The sequence below is a fragment of the Scyliorhinus canicula genome, chromosome 4 (genome assembly GCF_902713615.1).
Source record: "Scyliorhinus canicula chromosome 4, sScyCan1.1, whole genome shotgun sequence".
Lineage (NCBI taxonomy): Eukaryota > Metazoa > Chordata > Chondrichthyes > Carcharhiniformes > Scyliorhinidae > Scyliorhinus > Scyliorhinus canicula.
The window spans coordinates 128,389,686-128,410,714 of record NC_052149.1 but is presented as its reverse complement, the minus strand read 5'-3'; the positions used below and the strand labels follow the sequence as shown (position 1 = coordinate 128,410,714).

At 46.8% G+C, this 21,029-nt stretch overlaps 1 protein-coding gene across 1 annotated transcript in view; it reads left to right on the top strand.

The window, feature by feature from the left end:
- LOC119964245 (roquin-1-like) overlaps positions 1-21,029 on the top strand; it is a 215,959-nt gene that overhangs the window by 165,060 nt on the left and 29,870 nt on the right. Inside the window, exons 14-16 of the mRNA XM_038793525.1 lie at positions 3,705-3,878; positions 5,343-5,498; positions 12,751-12,973. Coding sequence (XP_038649453.1) covers positions 3,705-3,878; positions 5,343-5,498; positions 12,751-12,973 — 553 coding nt within the window. The remainder of the gene's footprint in view (positions 1-3,704; positions 3,879-5,342; positions 5,499-12,750; positions 12,974-21,029) is intronic.

The window sequence follows — 21,029 nt, the reverse complement described above, 5'->3', positions numbered from 1 at the left end:
CATCAGGCTACGCCCCCTATCTCCATGTCCATAACCTCCCCCCATTTCTGTCTGGTCTTGTCCACTGGGGTTTTGACCTTTTCTATAAATTGTCTTTAAATGTCGCTACACTTGTCGTCCCCCACCAGTCCAGCCCTACCATTGCATCCAGGTAGCTGGGGGAACATTCTTGTCTCCTTGCAAAGAAAGTCACGCAGTTGCAGATATGAGCTTGTTCCTTTTTGGGAATTGGAGTTTCTCCAAATGTTCCCCAGGGTCACTGGTCTACCGTCTACATACATGTCCTTTACTCTTAGTGGCCCTCTGTCATCCCTCCATTCCCAAATGTGCGTCCATCTTTGCCGATGTGAACCTATGGTTGTTACGGATAAGGGTCTCTATCGGCATACCACCAAGCTTGAAGTGGCACCTGAACTGGTTCCAGGTCTTTAGTGTGGCCACTACCATCGGGCTCCTGGAGTGTGTGCGGAGCGGCTGGGAATGAGATGATGACCAGTGCCCGGTGGGACGTCCTCATGCAGGAGGCTTCGTCCATTCAGTCCCAGTCTGCCTCCGGCTCCTTCAACCACTCCCTCACCCTCTCTGCATTTGTCACCCAGAGTTGGGTAGGGCCAGGCTTCCCACGTGCCGCCCACCCTCACTATAAGATGGTCTTTTGAATCCTAGGGATTCTTCCCCTCGCTCCTGTCTTGTTCCTACTCACGGAAGTGGGAGAGAGTCCCATCTTTGCAGGTGTCCCTTCACCTCTTCCACCAGGCCGGCGAGGTGCCACTTGTATAATTCTTTGCGCATTAAAGTGGCCCACTGTTTGGCAGGATAGAGCATGCCAAATTGCACCCCACTTTTGTCAAGCATGGATTTGGCCCCGATGAAGTCTACCCCACGCTTGGCCAGGTCAGCATCAATGTACAGGTGCAAGCAGATGGAATGTCTTTCTCACTTGCACCCCATCGCACTCTTTGCCCACCTCAGGATCCGCTCTTTGTACTGGTATCTGTGGAGCTTTATAATTATCGTTCACGGTTGTTCCCCAGCCCTGGGCCGCCGCCGGAGGGATCTGTGGACACGGTCAACCTCTGGGGGCTTAGAAAAGCCCTCCTTGTGGACCAGCTTCCCCAACATCTCTGCTATATATTCTGTGAGGTTTCTCCCCCTCTGTTCCCTCCGGCTGCCCCATGATCCTACCGTTTTGTCGACGCGACCAGTTTTCTTGGTCGTCGACTTTGTCCTTCAACCCCCTCTGGGGCTTGACCAGCTTCGCCACCTCAGTCTCGAGTGTCGTAATCTGGTCCCCTTGGTCCGTAGCGGCTTTTACGTGGTCATGTATCGTTGACTTTTGGGCTTCTAGACTCCATTCATAGACATAGATGTTTACAGCATGGAAACAGGCCCTTCGGCCCAGCTTGTCTATGTCGCCCAGTTTCTATCACTAAGCTAGTCCCACCCTGCCCATGTAACTGTCTAACTGTTTTTAAAGGAACAAATTGTACCCGCCTCTGTCACTGCCTCTGGCAGCTCATTCCAGATGCTCACCACCCTCTGTGTGAAGAAATTTCCTCTCTGGTCTCTTTTGCATCTCTCACCTTAAACCTATGCCCTCTAGTTCTCGACTCCAAATTCCATTTTGTCTATTGCCTCCATTATGGGGGCTGTTGCGACCTCCACTGCTGCCCCGATGACTGCCAAGAGGCTTTTTTTCATTTCCTCTGGAGCTCAGATGTGATAAAGTACTTAATTTGTTCCATCGGCACCCGGGTCTGCGCTGGGAAATCTGCGGGGTCGACCCTCGCCGGTTCTGTGCTACGTGTGCTTCCCTGTTTCGAGGCTGAGGTGTCTTATCACCTCCTCTCTGCTGGCTTTTCAGCTGGGCACTGGTTCTTTCCCATCTTAGATGGCAGTGCGATCAATAGGGGTTAATTTGGGGTATTTTCTGTGGTCTTGGTCAATCCACCTAACCTTCACATCTTTGGACTATAGGAGGAAACCGGAGCACCCAGAGGAAACTCATGCAGACGCAGCGAGAATGTGCAAACTCCACACAAAGTCAACCACGGTCAGAATCAAAACCGGGTACCTGGCACTGTGAGGCAGCAGTGCTAACCACTGTGCCACCACACTGCCCTGTACTGGCAGAGAGTTGGCGAATGAACAGTAAACAGATTGGCGGTTTATGGATAGTTTAGAGGTGGGAGGCATATAAACGGCGGTGTTTGCAGAGGTCAGTTTTAGCGTTGTGCTGTTCTTAATATTTATGACACGGGGCCTAGATTCAAAATATGTACCTGACGAGAAATAGTGATTGTGTGTTTGACAATGAAGAGTAAGCAACTTCAAGGTAACTCGGACAGGTTAGTCGTTTCTGTTGGGTGATGGTTAATGCAAAGAAATGTGAGGCCAATCCATTTTGGAACAAGGAGAGGAAATATGCACCAAATGGTAAAACTTCACAGCAGCAGATTTAGGGACTCTGATGTGCTGATCTTTAAAAGTGGGGAGTGTGATGATTAACACATGGAATGATGAACTTTTATAAGTATAAGCCTTGTACCTTAGGTAGGTTCTAAGGATATTAGAGATGAGCAGCTTTCATGGGACATCGCAGCAGGAACATACAATGGCCTCAGTTCCACCTTTCTGCTTCTTCCCGACCCCTCCCGCCCCAAGAACCTTTTGCTCCCTTCAGGATCAGAAATCTATCTCCGCCTTGAGTATGTAATAATGAGCCGACCGCCACTGTTCTTTGGGCAAAAGAATTCTGCCGACTAACGACCATCTGAGGGAAAACCGTTCTCTTCATCTCAGCCTTAAATGGGAGACACCTCATTTTTAGACTGCGCGGCCCGAGTCCTAGCTCCTCCCCCATAAGGGGGCATGTGACTGTACAGTCATTGGGTATTCCCTTGTGTTTGCTTTTGCAGTTTTTCTCCCCTCTCCTCGACAGTGCTGAATCGTCAGCCCCTTCATATTCTCAGCCACTTCTCACATTCTCACCCTGCCAGCGCAGATGGTGAATGTCAGCACAGAGGCAGGGCCCAGATCAGCCGACCTGAAGGCCATCAGTCTCCAGTGTTAGTTCCTGGACCCAGAGCAGCCGCTGGAACTCCTGGAGTAAAAGCAGATGACTGCGGATGCTGGAATCTGAATCAACAACACAAAATGCTGGAAAATCTCAGTGGGTCTGGCAGCATCTGTGGAGAGACAACAGTTAAAGGGCAGCATCCTGCGTCCATTCACGGGAGTGGGATTCTCTGGTCCCGCTGGACTGAATGGCACATATAGCTGAATGCCATATTATCCTACCTCCCTAGCAATGGTAATGGGGTGGACTTGCAATGGAGGATCCTGGGCAACATTTTGAGTGTGAATGACTCTTTGTCAATGTCTGTGCTGCTACCATAGGCCTGACTGAGATCAGCTAACTGAGTGCAGAGTTCCCTCAATCCTGCACAAGTAAATGGCCATTCTGCCCAACTGGTCTATGCTAGTGTTTATGCTCCACAAAAGCCTGCTTTCACCCTACCTTATGAGCATAACCTTCTATTCCTTTCTCCCTGATATACTTAGATACATTTAAGGGAAAGTGAACCATGTTAGTCCTCTCAACTACTACCTGTTCCAGTATGTTCCAATTCTCAGTACTCTATGTGTAGAGGTTCCTCTTACGGAAGTAATGGAGCATTGTTGATTGTACTGTTTCCTTCCAGGACCCTCATGGCAGAGTGCCCCAGCATCAACCTCAACCTCAACCAAGCCTGGATTATCTTCATCGACGCCGGAAAGAGTTAATGGCCCAGCTGGAGGAGCGCAAGACCATTTCTCCACCACCTTTCCCACCGACCGCAGCACTGCCATCTTCCTTTGTCGACGTCTCCCCGGAGGTACTTGGAAATTTCCCCATTTTCTCTAGTTCCTCACCAGGAAAAATTCATCAGCAGAGCCGGGCAATGAACAGCAGTCACTGTCAAGGGCAGGCCAAGCACTCCGGCTTGGCCACGGAGGCCGGGAGTTTGGAAGTGTCGGTTGTGCCCCAGGAACAAAAAGTTGTATCGAAATAAACAGCAACATCCAGACCAGTGCCCAGTCGAGTTAATAGCTCATCCAGTCCGCTCATTGGCACGCTCCCAATCAGTGATCCAGTCCACTCATTGGCTGCTCCCAATCAGTGATCCAGTCCGCTCGTTTGCACGCTCCCAATCAGTGATCCAGTCGCTCATTGGCACGCTCCCAATCAGTGATCCAGTCGCTCATTGGCACGCTCCCAATCAGTGATCCAGTCGCTCATTGGCACGCTCCCAATCAGTGATCCAGTCGCTCATTGGCACGCTCCCAATCAGTGATCCAGTCGCTCATTGGCACGCTCCCAATCAGTGATCCAGTCCGCTTGTTTGCACGTTCCCAATCAGTGATCCAGTCCGCTCGTTTGCACATTCCCAATCAATGATCCAGTCCGCTCATTGGCACATTCCAATCAGTGATCCAGTCCGCTTGTTTGCACATTCCCAATCAATGATCCAGTCCGCTCATTGGCACATTCCAATCAGTGATCCAGTCTGCTCGTTTGCACGTTCCCAATCAGTGATCCAGTCCGCTCGTTTGCACATTCCCAATCAATGATCCAGTCCGCTCATTGGCACATTCCAATCAGTGATCCAGTCCGCTCGTTTGCACATTCCCAATCAATGATCCAGTCTGCTCATTGGCACATTCCAATCAGTGATCCAGTCTGCTCGTTTGCATGCTCCCAATCAGTGATCTAATCCACTTTTTGGCACGTTCCCAATTGGTAATTAAGTCCGCTCATTGGCACATTCCCAATCTGTGATCCAGTCCGCTCATTCGCATGACCCTATTCAGTGATGCAGTCCTTCCATTGGCACGTTCCCAATCAGTGATCCAGTCCATCCATTGGCATGTCCTCATTCAGTGATCCAGTCTGTTCATTGCCACGTTCCCAATCGGTGATCTTGTCAGTTCATTGGCATGCTCCCAGTGATCCAGTCCACCTATTGACTCTCTCCCTATCTCCGATCCAGTCCAGCTTTTGGCTGTCTTCAAATGATCCAGTCCAGCTAATGGCTCCTTCACAAGTGGTCCAGTGATTCAGTTCAGTTATGGGCCCTCCCCTAATCTCAGATGGAGACTGACTGCAGTCTCTGTCTCAGTGCAATATTCAATTCAATCCTAAACTCTGTCACTGCGCCTAATTTACTCTGCAAATTCTCATTCCTGTTTATATTACAAATGGTAATTTTACACTGCGCTAGTGTAAAACACCAATCATTCAGCTTCTATTTGTTTCTGTGGATGTGCTAACTGCATTTTGTACATTTTTCCCTGTTCAGTATTCTGATGAAGACCTGAAAGCAGTCAAGAAGTACAAGGACCATGAATACACTGCTCAATACTCACCCTGGTCTTGTGACACTATTGGTTCCTATATTGGCAGCCAGAATGCACAGCCCAAAGACGTTATGCCTTCCAGTGGCATGGAGATGAATGTAAGTCATGCTCTTGCATCAGTTTACTGAAACACATTGTAAATAATGGCAGTCATTTAGTCAAAGGATAGCTGGCTCAGTGAGTCACCGCCCCAGCGAGGAGCCGCCCTAGCGATGAGCTGCTCCAGCAAGAAGCCGAGCTACACACAGGAAGCTGGTTTTAAATCCACGGTTCACGTGCATGTCTTGTGCAGAGTAACAACAAAATTCTAGAGTTAACTCGGCAGCTCGAAGATAAAATCCACAATTCAGCACAGGGTTGGATACAGGGTAATTCCCTCTCTACATTGTCTCCATCAAACACTCCCAGGACAGGTACAGCACAGGGTTAGATACAGAGTAAAGCTCCCTCTACACTGTCCCATCAAATACCCCCAGGACAGGTACAGCACGGGGTTAGATACAGAGTAAAGCTCCCTCTACACTGTGCCCAGCAAACACTCCCAGGACAGGTACAGCACAGGGTTAGATACAGAATAAAGCACCCTCTACACTGTCCCCATCAAACACTCCCAGGACAGGTACGGCACAGGGTTAGATAAAGAGTAAAACTTCCTCTACACTGTCCCCGTCAAACATTCCCATGACAGAAACAGCATGGGGTTAGATACAGAATAAAGCTTCCTCTACACTCCCCAGCAAACACTCCCAGGGCAAGTATAGCACGGTGTCAGATGCAGAGTAAAGCTCCCTCTACACTGTCTCCAACAAACACTCACAGGGCAAGTACAGCACGGGATTAGATACAGAGTAAAGCTCCCTCTACACTGTCCCCATCAAACACTCCCAGGACAGGTACAGCACAGGGTTAGATACAGAGTAAAGCTCCCTCTAGGCTGTTCCATCTAACACTCCCAGGGTAGATGCAGCATTGGTTGAATACAAAGTAAATAAGAACAAAAAAAATCTGGAACAAACTCCACAGTTTCAGTATCTGCAGTATTGTTTTTCAATACAAAATAATGTTTTCTTTACAATGTGCGTTAACTTCAGAACAGTGAAGTATTTTGACACTGTCATTGTTAACCGTGCCTAATTTTTGTAAACTCTTTGATTGAGTGTTTAAGCGCTAAGTTGTCGGCAGTTTAATGACGAGTGAGCATATGCCCTTGAAGAAGCTGGTTCAGGTCTGAAGTTGGTACAGGTCGGCCCTTTACCAAATACAAAGAGAGAAAGGACATCAATCCAACAATGAGGTACCCCTTATTCACAACCCTCGAGGTGAACTGACAGTACTGACGAACCACACCATCCAGTTCTCGCTGGTGTAACTGTTTGCAAAACATTAAGCCCAAGGACACAGGGAAGGGCAGTGATTGGGCCATGTCGTTGGAACAGGCGGGTGTGTATGTTGACACTGTGCTCGGCTTGTTTCACATGCCCTGAAAGACAGTGAATCATTGACAGTCACTAGCGATTGTACATTGCTGTTCTCTGAACTGTGTGTACAGGATGTCAGTGGTAATCAGACACCCAAGACAAATGTGTTGTAATGTGTGCAATTCTGCCTACCTGTTTTAGTATGTGAACAGTATGTTTTGGGATAAAGTCCCCCTTCCCTGACAAATGTTCTTTATTTAGCTGCATTCTATTCATCAGCAATTTGAAATTAGTCTATTAATGATCGAGATGGTGCCAGGGTTCCAGTAAAAGTGGTAGAGTGAAATCATGCACTTTCACGTTCAGCCTTGACCGGGCAGTTTTGATGTGGGGAAGACCAAAACATGGAAGCATATGTATATGATTGTCACTAATAAATCCAATCGGGAGTTCAGGACAAACTCCATTACATAAAGTGACAGCGGCAAGTAGCACAGATGCTTTTAAGGTTAAGCTGGATAAGCCCACGAGGAAGAAAGGGATGGGGATAATACATTAGCATGGATTGAGGATTGGCTAACCAATAGAAGACAGAGAGTTAGGGCAGCCCGGTGGCGCAGTGGTTAGCACTGCTGCCTCATGGCACCGAAATCCCAGGTTCGATCCCGGCTCTGGATCACTGTCCGTGTGGAGTTTGCACATTCTCCCAACGTTTGCGTGGGTTTCGCCCTCACAACCCAAAGATGTGCAGGATAGGTGGATTGGCCACGCTAAATTGCCCCTTAACTGGAAAAAATAAATTGGGTACTCTAAATGTATTTTTTTTTAAAAAGAAGACAGTGAGTTGAGACAAGAGGGACATTTTCACGATGACACCCTGTAACTAGTGCAGTGCCACAGCGATCAGTGCTGGGGCCACAGTCATTTACAATATATATTAATGACTTGAGCAAGGGAAGCAAATGTACCGTTGCCAAGTTTGCGGATGGCACAAACGTAGGTGGAAAGGTAAGTGCTGAGGATGACACAAAGGAGTCTCACAGAGGAATATAGACAGGTTTGGTGAGTGGGCAAAAACTTGGCAGATGGAGTATAATGTAGGAAAATGTGAAGATCTGCACTTTGGTAGGAAGAATAAAGCAGCTGAATAATGTTTAAATGGATAAAGAGTGCAGAAAACTTAAGCATACAGAGATTTGGGGGGGTCCTCGTCCATTTTTGACAAAAAGCTAGCATGCAAGTCCAGTAGGTAATTGAGAAGGCAAATTGAATGTTGACCTTTATTTTGAAGGGAATGGAATATGAAAATAAGGAAGTCCTGCTAAAACTGAACAAGGCACTAGTTAGACCACACCTGGAATACTGTGAACAGTTTTTGTCCCCTTATCTAAGGAAAAATATACCGGCATTGGAGGCAGTCCAGAGAATGTTCACTAGGGTGCTCCTGGTATGGAGGGATTTTCTTGTGAGGAGAGGTTGAGGAGGTTGAGCCTGTACTCATTGGGGTTTAGGATAATGAGAGGTGACCTTATTGAGACATAGGATTTGCAGGGGGCTTGACAGAGTAGATGCTGATAGGATCTTTCCTCTGTGGGAGAGTCTAGGACCAGAGGTATAATCTAAGAGTAAGGGATCATCCATTAATACAGAGATGAGGAGGAATTTCTTCTCTCTGAGGGGAATAAATCTGTGGAATTCTTTACCGCAGAGAGCTGTAGAGGCTGGGCCGTTAAGTGTGTTCCAGGCTGAGATAGATAGATTTTTAATCAGTGAGGGAATCAAGGGTTCTGGGGATAAAGTGGGAAAGTGAAAGTTGAGGATCATATCAGATCAATCATGATATAAGAACATAAGAACTAGGAGCAGGAGTAGGCCATCTGGCCCCTAGAGCCTGCTCCGCCATTCAATGAGATCATTGCTGATCTTTTGTGGACTCAGCTCCACTTTCTGGCCCGAACACCATAACCCTTAATCCCTTTATTCTTCAAAAAACTATCTATCTTTATCTTAAAAACATTTAATGAAGAAGCCTCAACTGCTTCACTGGGCAAGGAATTCCATAGATTCACAACCCTTTGGGTGAAGAAGTTCCTCCTAAACTCAGTCCTCAATCTACTTCCCCTTATTTTGAGGCTATGCCCCCTAGTTCTGCTTTCACCCGCCAGTGGAAACAACCTGCCCGCATCTATCCTATCTATTCCCTTCATAGTTTTATACGTTTCTATAAGATCCCCCTCATCCTTCTAAATTCCAACGAGTACAGTCCCAGTCTACTCAACTTCTCCTCGTAATCCAACCCCTTCAGCTCTGGGATTAACCTAGTGAATCTCCTCTGCACACCCTCCAGCGCCAGTATGTCCTTTCTCAGGTAAGGAGACCAAAACTGAACACAATACTCCAGGTGTGGCCTCACTAACACCTTATACAATTGTAGCATAACGTCCCTAGTCTTAAACTCCATCCCTCTAGCGATGAAGGACAAAATTCCATTCGCTTTTTTAATTACCTGTTGCACCTGTAAACCAACGTTTTGCAACTCATGCACGAGCACACACAGGTCTCTCTGCACAGCAGCATATTTTAATATTTTATTATTTTGCTGTTATTCCTACCAAAATGGATAACCTCACATTTGTCAACATTGTATTCCATCTGCCAGACCCGAGCCCATTCACTTAACCTATCCAAATCCCTCTGCAGACTTCCGGTATTCTCTGCATTTTTGCTTTACCACTCATCTTAGTGTCGTCTGCAAACTTGGACACATTGCACTTCGTCCCCAACTCCAAATCATCTATGTAAATTGTGAACAATTGTGGGCCCAACACTGATCCCTAAGGGACACCACTAGCTACTGATTGCCAACCAGAGAAACACCCATTAATCCCCACTCTTTGTTTTCTATTAATGAACCAATCCTCTATCCATGCTACTACTTTACCCATAATGCCATGCATCTTTATCTTATGCAGCAACCTTTTGTGTGGCACCTTGTCAAAGGCTTTCTGGAAATCCAGATATACCACATCCATTGGCTCCCCATTATCTACTGCTCTGGTAATGTCCTCAAAAAATTCCACTAAATTAGTTAGGCACGACCTGCCTTTTATGAACTCTTGCTGCGTCTACCCAATGGGACAATTTCCATCCAGATGCCTCGCTATTTCTTCTTTGATAGATTCCAGCATCTTCCCTACTACCGAAGTTAAGCTCACTGGCCTATAATTACCCGCTTTCTGCCTACCTCCTTTTTAAGTTTGCTAATTTCCAATCCGCCGGGACCACTCCAGAGTCTAGTGAATTTTGGTAAATTATCACTAGTACATTTGCAATTTCCCTAGCCATCTCTTTTAGCACTCTGGGATGCATTCCAAATGGGCCAGGAGACTTGTCTACCTTTAGCCCCATTAGCTTGCCCACACTACCTCCTTAGTGATAACAATCATCTCAAGGTCCTCACCTGTCATAGCCTCACTTCTATCAGTCACTGGCATGTTATTTGTGTCTTCCACTGTGAAGACCGACCCAAAAAACCTGTTCAGTTCCTCAGCCATTTCCTCATCTCCCATTATTAAATCTCCCTTCTCATCCTCCACAGGACCAATATTTACCTTAGCCACTCTTTTTTGTTTTATATATTTGTAGAAACTTTTACTATCTGTTTTTATGTTCTGAGCAAGTTTACTCTCATAATCTATCTTACTCTTCTTTATAGCTTTTTTAGTAGCTTTCTGTTGCCCCCTAAAGATTTCCCAGTCCTCTAGTCTCCCACTAATCTTTGCCACTTTGTATGCTTTTTCTTTCAATTTGATACTCTCCCTTATTTCCTTAGATATCCACGGTCGATTTTCCCTCTTTCTACCGTCCTTCCTTTTTGTTGGTATATACCTTTGCTGAGCACTGTGAAAAATTGCTTGGAAGGTTCTCCACTGTTCCTCAACTGTTTCACCATAAAGTCTTTGCTCCCAGTCTACATTAGCTAGCTCTTCTCTCATCCCATTGTAATCTCCTTTGTTTAAGCACAAAACAGTAGTGTTTGATTTGACCTTCTCACCCTCCATCTGTATTTTAAATTCAACCATATTGTGATTGCTCATTCCGAGAGGACCCCTAACTATGAGATCATTAATCAATCCTGTCTCATTTCACAGGAACAGATCTAGAACCGCTTGTTCCCTTGTAGGTTCCATTACATACTGTTCTAGGAAACTATCGCGGATACATTCTATAAACTCCTCCTCAAGGCTGCCTTGACCGACCTGGTTAAACCAATCGACATGTAGATTAAAATCCCACATGATAACTGCTGTACCATTTCTACATGCATCAGTTATTTCTTTGCTTATTGCCTGCCCCACCATAATGTTACTATTTGGTGGCCTATAGACTACTCCTATCAGTGACTTTTTCGCCTTGCTATTCCTGATTTCCACCCAAATGGATTCAACCTTATCCTCCATAGCACCGATGTCATCGTTTACTATTGCCCGGAAGTCATCCTTAAATAACAGAGCTACACCACCTCCCTTACCATCCACTCTGTCCTTCCGAATAGTTTGATACCCTTGGATATTTAACTCCCAGTCGTGACCATCCTTTAACCATGTTTCAGTAATGGCCACTAAATCATAGTCATTCACCATGATTTGCGCCATCAGCTCATTTACCTTATTCCGAATATTACGGGCATTCAGGTAAAGTACACATATGTTGGCTTTTATCCCTCTGTTTTGAATTTTAACACCTCGATCAGTAACGTCTCCTAAATTATATTTCCTCTTAACTTTTCTCCTAATTTTCCTTGTCGTTGAACCCATATCTTCATGTAACAACCTGCCGCGTCGCTTAGCATTTATGTTTTTACTTCCCGTTTTATTCCTTTTAGTATTACTGGGCCTATTCACTGAGCTTCCCTCAGTCACTGTACCTTGAACTGTCACCCTTTTCGATTTTTGACTATGGCTCCTCTGCCTTACACTTTCCCCCTTACTGCCTTTTGTTTCTGTCCCTGTTTTACTACCTTCCGACTTCCTGCTTTGGTTCCCATCCCCCTGCCACATTAGTTTAAACTCTCCCCAACAGCTCTAGCAAACACCCCCCCGAGGACATCGGTTCCAGCCCTGTCCAGGTGTAGACCGTCCGGTTTGTACTGGTCCCACCTCCCCCAGAACCGGTACCAATGCCCCAGGAATTTGAATCCCTCCCTCTTGCACCATTTCTCGAGCCACGCATTCAATCACCCTATCTATCCTGACATCATTGAATCCTGACTATCCTGATATAATTGAATGGTGGAGCAGACTTGATGGGCTGAATGGCCTACTTCTGCTTGTGTCTTATCGAAAGATATGTTGATAGGGTGAGAGGATTTTCCTGTCGAGTGTAAAGACCAGCGTAGATCCGTTGACTGACTGGCCTATTATTTGCTATAAATTTGACGTCATTCTTATACGTGCCCCTGCTGTTTTTTCAATGTTTTAACTTAATTTCAGGCTGGTGGGCAGCAAAACTGGGATGGGTGGATTTTTGTGCACTTGGTAGCTGCATAATATGATACGACAGCCCATTGAGAGAAAGGTTTAGAACAGCCTTCTGTGTGCGAAGCTCTTTGACGAGTGCTATTGCTCCCTAATGGAATTAAGCTCTTCCAGTTGGGGTGCGAGCCTTTACCCACCCCCTAACCACACCAAGGAGTATGCAGACATGCCTGAAACATGGCCACCCAAGACCTGACCTGTTAAGGAAGACAGTGCAGAATGGCAGCCCAGTGACTTAGGCAGCACTTGGTCTGCTAAAGGGCTAAAATGTTTTGCCACTGATAAGGGAATACCAAAACCGAGATAAGGGATGGGCAGTATGTTAGAGTCATGTTGGAACAAAGATTGGATCACTAATCTTCTCTGTTGCTAATGCATTCCTTGATTTTTGACAGAATGTTGACAATAAGGGCCTGCGGGAGCAGCTCATGAATCTGGACCTTCAGAGGAGGGCAGCCGAGAGCAAGGAGGAGGATCCCATCATACCCTTTGGGGAGTTGCCAACTGTTTCCAAATTTGGTGCCATTTCTCGCACCTCCAAAACCAGCTATCAGACAACAGGACCGGTGCAGGCTGTGGCCTCGCAAGGCATTGCCACCAAGCCCATCAGTGTCTCAGGTAATAGCAGTGAACAAGCTGTGTTACAACATCTTCTGGTAGCAGTTAACCCACTGGGCGATGGACAGAAACTTCATCCTGGATATTCCCCTGACTGATGGATACTAACTCCATCCCGATTATTCCCCTCACTGACAAATACTCACTCCATCCCGAGTAGTCCCCTCTTTGACTGATACTAACTCCATCTCGGATATTTCCCTCACCGACTGATACTAAATCCATCCTTGATATTTCCCGCATTGACGGATATTCACTCCATCCCGAATATTCCCCTCACTGGCGAATACTAACTCCATCCTTGATATTTCCCTCACTGATGGATACTCACTCCATCCCGAATATTCCCCTCACTGGCGAATACTAACTCCATCCTTGATATTTCCCGCATTGACGGATATTCACTCCATCCCGAATATTCCCCTCACTGGCGAATACTAACTCCATCCTTGATATTTCCCTCACTGATGGATACTCACTCCATCCCGAATATTCCCCTCACTGGCGAATACTAACTCCATCCTTGATATTTCCCTCACTGACAGATACTCGCTCCATCCCGAATATTCCCCTCACTGGTAGATACTAAATCCATCCCTGATATTCCCCTCACTGACAGATACTTGGATAGATTCTCCCAAAATGAGAATAGGTTCCAATGCTGGTGTAAAAACGGTGGAGATTTACTCCAGAAAGTTGAACGAATTCAGTGCCCTGCAGGGGGCTGGCAGGGACCCGGAGTTAATCTCGCAGCTTCAGCTGCGGATATGGGCCCCCGCACGTCTAGTTCGGAGTCCACGCATGCGCACGGTGGCGACCTCCAGCGGCCGCCCAGTGCTCCATGGCGGACTCAGATAAAAAAATATAAACCCCACCTATCGGCTGCGCGCCCGAGTCTTGAACCCCGCGCCAATAATCACCAAACCCTGGTCTCTGATTCGCCCTCCCCCAACCAGGGCGGCCGCGGGCCACGCCAGCATCCCGACCGGCAATAGGTGGTTAGTTCCACACCGTCGGCAACTCGGCCGGTCGGGAGTGGAGGTTTGCTCAGCGGGCCTCTGGCAATGGGCCCCGGGATGCGCGGTGTACTCCGCGGTCACGCTGCTTTTCAGGGCCCGGAGAATTGCCGAACCGGCGCCGGGCCCGTTTACGCCATGGAATGGATTCTCCGCCCCTGCAGCAGCCGCGATTTTGGCACGGGGTTGCGGAGAATCCAGCCCACTAACTCCATCTCAAATATTCCCCTTGCTGGCGGATACTAAATCCATCCTTGATATTCTCCTAACTGATGGATACTCACTCCATCCTTGATATTCCCCTCATGGACAGTTACTAATTAAGAATGGAGTTATTATCAGTTAGTGAGAGGGATATCCGGGATGGAGTTCTTTTCCATCAGTGAGGGGAATATTAAGCGGTGGAGTGAGTATTCTGGATATTCCCCTTACTGACGGATACGAACACCATCCCGATTATTCCCCTAACTGACTGATATTAACTCCATCCTTGATATTCCCCTCACTGACTGATACGAACTCCATTACGGATATTCCCCTGACTGACGGGCACTCACTCCGTTCCGGAAATTGTCCTCAATGACAAATACTGACCCCCATCCCGGATTTTCCTCTTACAGATACTAACTCCATCCCGATTATTCCCCTCACTGACAAATACTCACTCCACCCTTAATATTCCCCTCACTGACTGTTACTAACTCCATCCCGAACATTCCCCTCACTGACTGTTACTAACCCAATCCCGAATATTCCCTTCACTGACTGTTACTAACTCCATCCCGAATATTCCCATCACTGACTGAAACTAACTCCATCCCAAATGTTCCCCTCACTGACTGAAACTAACTTCATCCCGAATATTCCCCTCACTGACTGATACTAACTTCATCCCGAATATTACCCTCACTGACAAATACTCACTCCACCCTTAATATTCCCCTCACTGACTGTTACCAGCTCCATCCCGAATATTCCCCTCACTGACTGATACTAAATCCATCCCTAATATTTCTCGCATTGACGGATATTCACTCCATCCCGAATATTCCCCTCACTGGCGAATACTAAATCCATCCTTGATATTCCCCTCACTGACGGATACTTGGATAGATTCTCCCAAAATGAGAATAGGTTCCAATGCTGGTGTAAAAACGGTGGAGATTTACTCCAGAAAGTTGAACGAATTCAGTGCCCTGCAGGGGGCTGGCAGGGACCCGGAGTTAATCTCGCAGCTTCAGCTGCGGATATGGGCCCCCGCACGTCTAGTTCGGAGTCCACGCATGCGCACGGCGGCGACCTCCAGCGGCCGCCCTATGCTCCATGGCGGACTCAGATAAAAAAATATATACCCCACCTATCGGCTGCGCGCCCGAGCCTTGAACCCCGCGCCAATAATCACCGAACCCTGGTCTCTGATTCGCCCTCCCCCAACCAGGGCGGCCACGCCAGCATCCCGACCGGCAATAGGTGGTTAGTTCCACACCGTCGGCAACTCGGCCGGTCGGGAGTGGAGGTTTGCTCAGCGGGCCTCTGGCAATGGGCCCCGGGATGCGCGGTGTACTCCGCGGTCACGCTGCTTTTCAGGGCCCGGAGAATTGCCGAACCGGCGCCGGGCCCGTTTACGCCATGGAATGGATTCTCCGCCCCTGCAGCGGCCGCGATTTTGGCACGGGGTTGCGGAGAATCCAGCCCACTAACTCCATCTCAAATATTCCCCTTGCTGGCGGATACTAAATCCATCCTTGATATTCTCCTAACTGATGGATACTCACTCCATCCTTGATATTCCCCTCATGGACAGTTACTAATTAAGAATGGAGTTATTATCAGTTAGTGAGAGGGATATCCGGGATGGAGTTCTTTTCCATCAGTGAGGGGAATATTAAGCGGTGGAGTGAGTATTCTGGATATTCCCCTTACTGACGGATACGAACACCATCCCGATTATTCCCCTAACTGACTGATATTAACTCCATCCTTGATATTCCCCTCACTGACTGATACGAACTCCATTACGGATATTCCCCTGACTGACGGGCACTCACTCCGTTCCGGAAATTGTCCTCAATGACAAATACTGACCCCCATCCCGGATTTTCCTCTTACAGATACTAACTCCATCCCGATTATTCCCCTCACTGACAAATACTCACTCCACCCTTAATATTCCCCTCACTGACTGTTACTAACTCCATCCCGAACATTCCCCTCACTGACTGTTACTAACCCAATCCCGAATATTCCCTTCACTGACTGTTACTAACTCCATCCCGAATATTCCCATCACTGACTGAAACTAACTCCATCCCAAATGTTCCCCTCACTGACTGAAACTAACTTCATCCCGAATATTCCCCTCACTGACTGATACTAACTCCATCCCGAATGAAAATGAAAATCGCTTATTGTCACGAGTAGGCTTCAAATGAAGTTACTGTGAAAAGCCCCTAGTCGCCACATTCCGGCGCCTGTTCGGGGAAGCTGTTACGGGAATCGAACCGTGCTGCTGGCTTGCCTTGGTCTGCTTTCAAAGCCAGCGATTAGCCCTGTGAGCTAAACAGCCCCTGGCTGTTTATTCCCCTCACTGATTGATACTAACTCCACCCTTGATATTCCCCTCACTGACTGTTACTAACTCCATCCCGAATATTCCCCTCACTGACTGTTACTAACTCCATCCCGAATATTCCCCTCACTGACTGTTACTAACTCCATCTGAATATTCCCATCACTGACTGAAACTAACTCCATCCCGAATATTCCCCTCACTGACTGATACTAACTCCATCCCGAATATTCCCCTCACTGACTGTTACTAACTCAATCCCGAATATTCCCCTCACTGACTGTTACTAACTCCATCCTGAATATTCCCCTCACTGACTGATACTAACTCCATCCCGAACATTCTCCTCACTGACAAATACTCACTCCACCCTTAATATTCCCCTGACTAACTGTTACTAACTCCATCCCGAATATTCCCTTCACTGACTGTTACTAACTCCATCCCGAATATCCCCCTCACTGACTGATACTAACTCCATCCCGAATATCCCCCTCACTGACAAATACTCACTCCATCCCGAATATTCCCCTTACTGACTGTTACTAACTCCATCCCGAATATTCCCCTCACTGACTGTTACTAACTCCATCCCGTATATCCCCCTCACTGACAAATACTCACTCCATCCCGAATATTCCCCTCGCTGACTGATACTAACTCCATCCCGAATGTTCCCCTCACTGACTGATACTAACGCCATCCCGAATATTCCCCTCACTGACTGATACTAACTCCATCCCGGATATTCCCCTTACTGACAGATACTCACTCCATCCCATATATTGTCTTCAATGACAAAAACTGACCCCATCACAGATATTCCCCTTATTAACGGATACTATCTCCTTCCTGAATATTCCCCTCAATGACAGATACTGACACCATCCCGGGTATTCCCTTAACTGACAGATATTACCTCCATTCCCATCACTGATGGATACTCATCCCATTCTTGATCTCCCATCAGAAGCTGTGCGTGAACAATATAATGAAGGTATTTTCCTTATTGCTCCCTGACACACTGATATAACACTCCTTCCACTGACTGTAAGAGTGAACAGTAGTTACGCTTTTCCTATAAATCTGCTCTTTGACATAATAAGAAATGAAGTGACTCCAGTAAGTTGAATTTACGGACTGGAAGTGTGGGCACTATTTAAAAGATGGTGAAGAATGGAACTGGACACAACTCCCTTTCTTGATAATGGGTTTAGTCACAGAACGTAGCATTACATAGCTGTGCCTTCTACTTACCAACGCCCCAGTGTCCCTTTTAGTAGCATATCTTCACACCCACCTTTGGTGGCGAGGGGGAGGAATGATTCCCAGGCTGCTTGTCAGCCCATTGAACCACATCATGAACACTCCTTCTGTGGCCCACAAGGCCTGATGTGGGACTTCAACCTGGAGATTCTCGCCCAGAGGTAGGGGCATTGGAATGCATCACATCCTTTTTATACACTCTCTTTAATGAACAAGAAAATAAACTAACAAACAAATGAATAGCTCCTTCAAGTAGCAGTGTAACAAAAAGACTTTTAAATTCCCCAGCTGCTGACATGGGTTTTGAACTCTTGGCTCCAAGTCATTAGTTCAGTTCTTTGGATTACTCATTCGGCAATTTAACCACTCTGGTGCTGTACTGGTCAGTCCCTTTTTATACTCTTCTTAAACAAATAAAATAAATTGACAAATAAGCTAATTGAAAGCCCCTTAAAGGGTCATTGTAACAAAAAAAAACCTTTAAGGAAAACTTGTCATATTAAATTAAAACAAAACAATGTTCCCTGGACAGATGATGAGCACTCTGCAGAGCCTATTGGTCGAGGAAGATCCCGCGTGTAGTCCCTTTTAATACTCTATTATTAATAAAAAAACAATAAGACCATAAGACATAGTAACAGAATTAGGCCACTCGGCCTATCGGGTCTGCTCCATCATTCAATCATGGCTGATACTTTTCTCATCCCCATTCTCCTGCCTTCTCCCCATAACACCTGATCCCCTTATTAATCAAGAACCTATCTATCTCTGTCTTAAAGACACTCAGTGATTTGGCCTCCACAGCCTTCTGCGGCAAAGAGTTCCACAGAATCACCACCCTCTGGCTGAAGAAATTCCTCCTCATCTCTGTTTTAAAGGATCGTCCCTTTAGTCTGAGATTGTGTCTTCTGCTTCTAGTTTTTCCTACAAGTGGAAACATCCACTCCACATCCACTTTATCCAGACCTCGCAGTATCTTGTAAGTTTCAATAAGTCCCCCCCTCATCCTTCTATACTCCAGCGAGTACAGACCAGAGTCCTCAACCGTTCCTCATACGACTAGCTCTTCATTCCAGGGATCATTCTTGTGAACCTCCTCTGGACCCTTTCCAAGGCCAGCACATTTCCTTAGATACAGACCGAAAACTGCTCACAATACTCCAAATGGGGTCTGACCAGAGCCTTATTCAGCCTCAGAAGTATATCCCTAGTCTTGTATTCTAGCTCTCTTGACATGAATGCTAACATTGCATTTGCCGCCTTAACTGCCGACTGAACCTGCACGTTAACCTTAAGTGAATCGTGAATAAGGACTTCCAAATCCCTTTGTCCTTCTGATTTCCTAAGCATTTCCCCATTTAGAAAATAGTGTGCCTAAATTCCTCCTTCCAAAGTGCATAACCTCACACTTTTCCACATTGTATTTCATCTGCCACTTCCTTGCCCACTCTCCTAGTCCAAATCCTTCTGCAGCCCCCTTGCTTCCTCAATACTACCTGTCCCTCTACAGATCTTTATATCATCTGCAAACTTAGCAACAGTGCCTTCAGTTCCTTCTTCCAGATCATTAATGTATATTGTGAAAAGTTGTGATCCCAGCACAGACCCCTGAGGCACGCCACGAGTCACCAGCTGCCATCCTGAAAAAGACCCCTTTATCCCCACTCTCTGCCTTCTGCCAGTCAGCCAATCCTCTATCCATGCCAGGATCTTACCCTTAACACCATGGGCTCTTAACTTATTTAACAATCTCCTATGTGGCATCTTGTCAAAGGCCTTCTGGAAATCTAAATAAATCACATCCACTGGTTCTCGTTTGTCTAACTTCCTTGTTACCTTAGTCAAATTAAACAAAAAAAAGACAGGGCTGTCAGCCCCTGCTGGAGCACTGTAACCAAAATAAAACGTCAAAAAGGAAACTTAACTAATTCAGTCAAAATGTAATTCCTGGGAGTGTTGATGTACTCCAGCCCCCTTGGTGCCCACCAGTCATAGAAAGTAATCCCTTTTTATATGTGCTCAAGATACTTAATCAATCAATACCTTCCACCTGTTTATCCTTAATCGTAATAATACAATAAACATGAAATTAACTATTGCTTCTGGTTGGAAGTCCAGAACAAGGGAGCACAATGTTAGAATTGGGGTTAGGCTGATCAGGAGGCAGCACTTTGTTTTGTGCTATGAGCAATGGAATTATGGACAAAAAAATTGTGGATGTTGACATTTCAAGACTACGGTGGACAGATCTTTAAGTAAGAGTGTTGAGGGGTACGGAGATGAGGCAAGCCAATCGTGTTATTACAGATCAGTAATGATCTGACTGAAATGTAAAACATATTTGAGGAGGGCAGCATGGTAGCATTGCTGCCTTGCGGCGCTGAGGACCTGGGATCGATCCCAGCCATGGGTCAATGTCCGGGTGGAGTTTGCACATTCTCCCCGTGTCTGCGTGGGATTCACTACCACAACCCAAAGGTGGCAGGTTAAGTGAACTGGCCACACTAAATTGCCTCTTAATTGGAAAAGAAAATGAATTGGGTACTCTAAAATTGAAAAAAAAACAAGCTTGAGGGACTAAATGATCTCTGTGCAGGTTGGCCCAGCCTCGAGCAGGTATGCTGTCCAATAGCTAATACAGTAGTCCCCCGTTATACCGCGCTCCGCAATACCGCGGTTCGCGATATACCGCGGGGGGGATTATGGACCCCAACTGTCAGTTGTGTCAATTTCAGCGGCCGGCTCACTTTGATCCGGAGAAGGAAGCTGCTCTCACTGAAATCAGCCGGCCGCTGAAATTGACACTGCCCGCTGCTCTCTCCCTCCAATCCAACTTTTAAGTTTTAATGTTTCTGATTGGAGGGAGAGAGCAGCCGGCAGTGTCAATTTCAGCGGCCAGCTGATTGTTTCAGTGAGAGAGCAGCTTCCCTCTCTGGATCAAAGTGAGCCGGCCGCTGAAATTGACACTGCCGGCTGCTCTCTCCCTCCAATCAGAAACATTAAAACTTAAAAGTTGGATTGGAGGGAGAGAGCAGCGGGCAGTGTCAATTTCAGCGGCCGGCTCACTTTGATCCGGAGAGGGAAGCTGCTCTCACTGAAACAATCAGCTGGCCGCTGAAATTGACACTGCCGAGGGGGGGTGGGTGTTGGGGGGGGGGGAGGAGAAGAGGAGGGGCGGGTGTTGGGGGGGGAGGGGAGAAGAGGG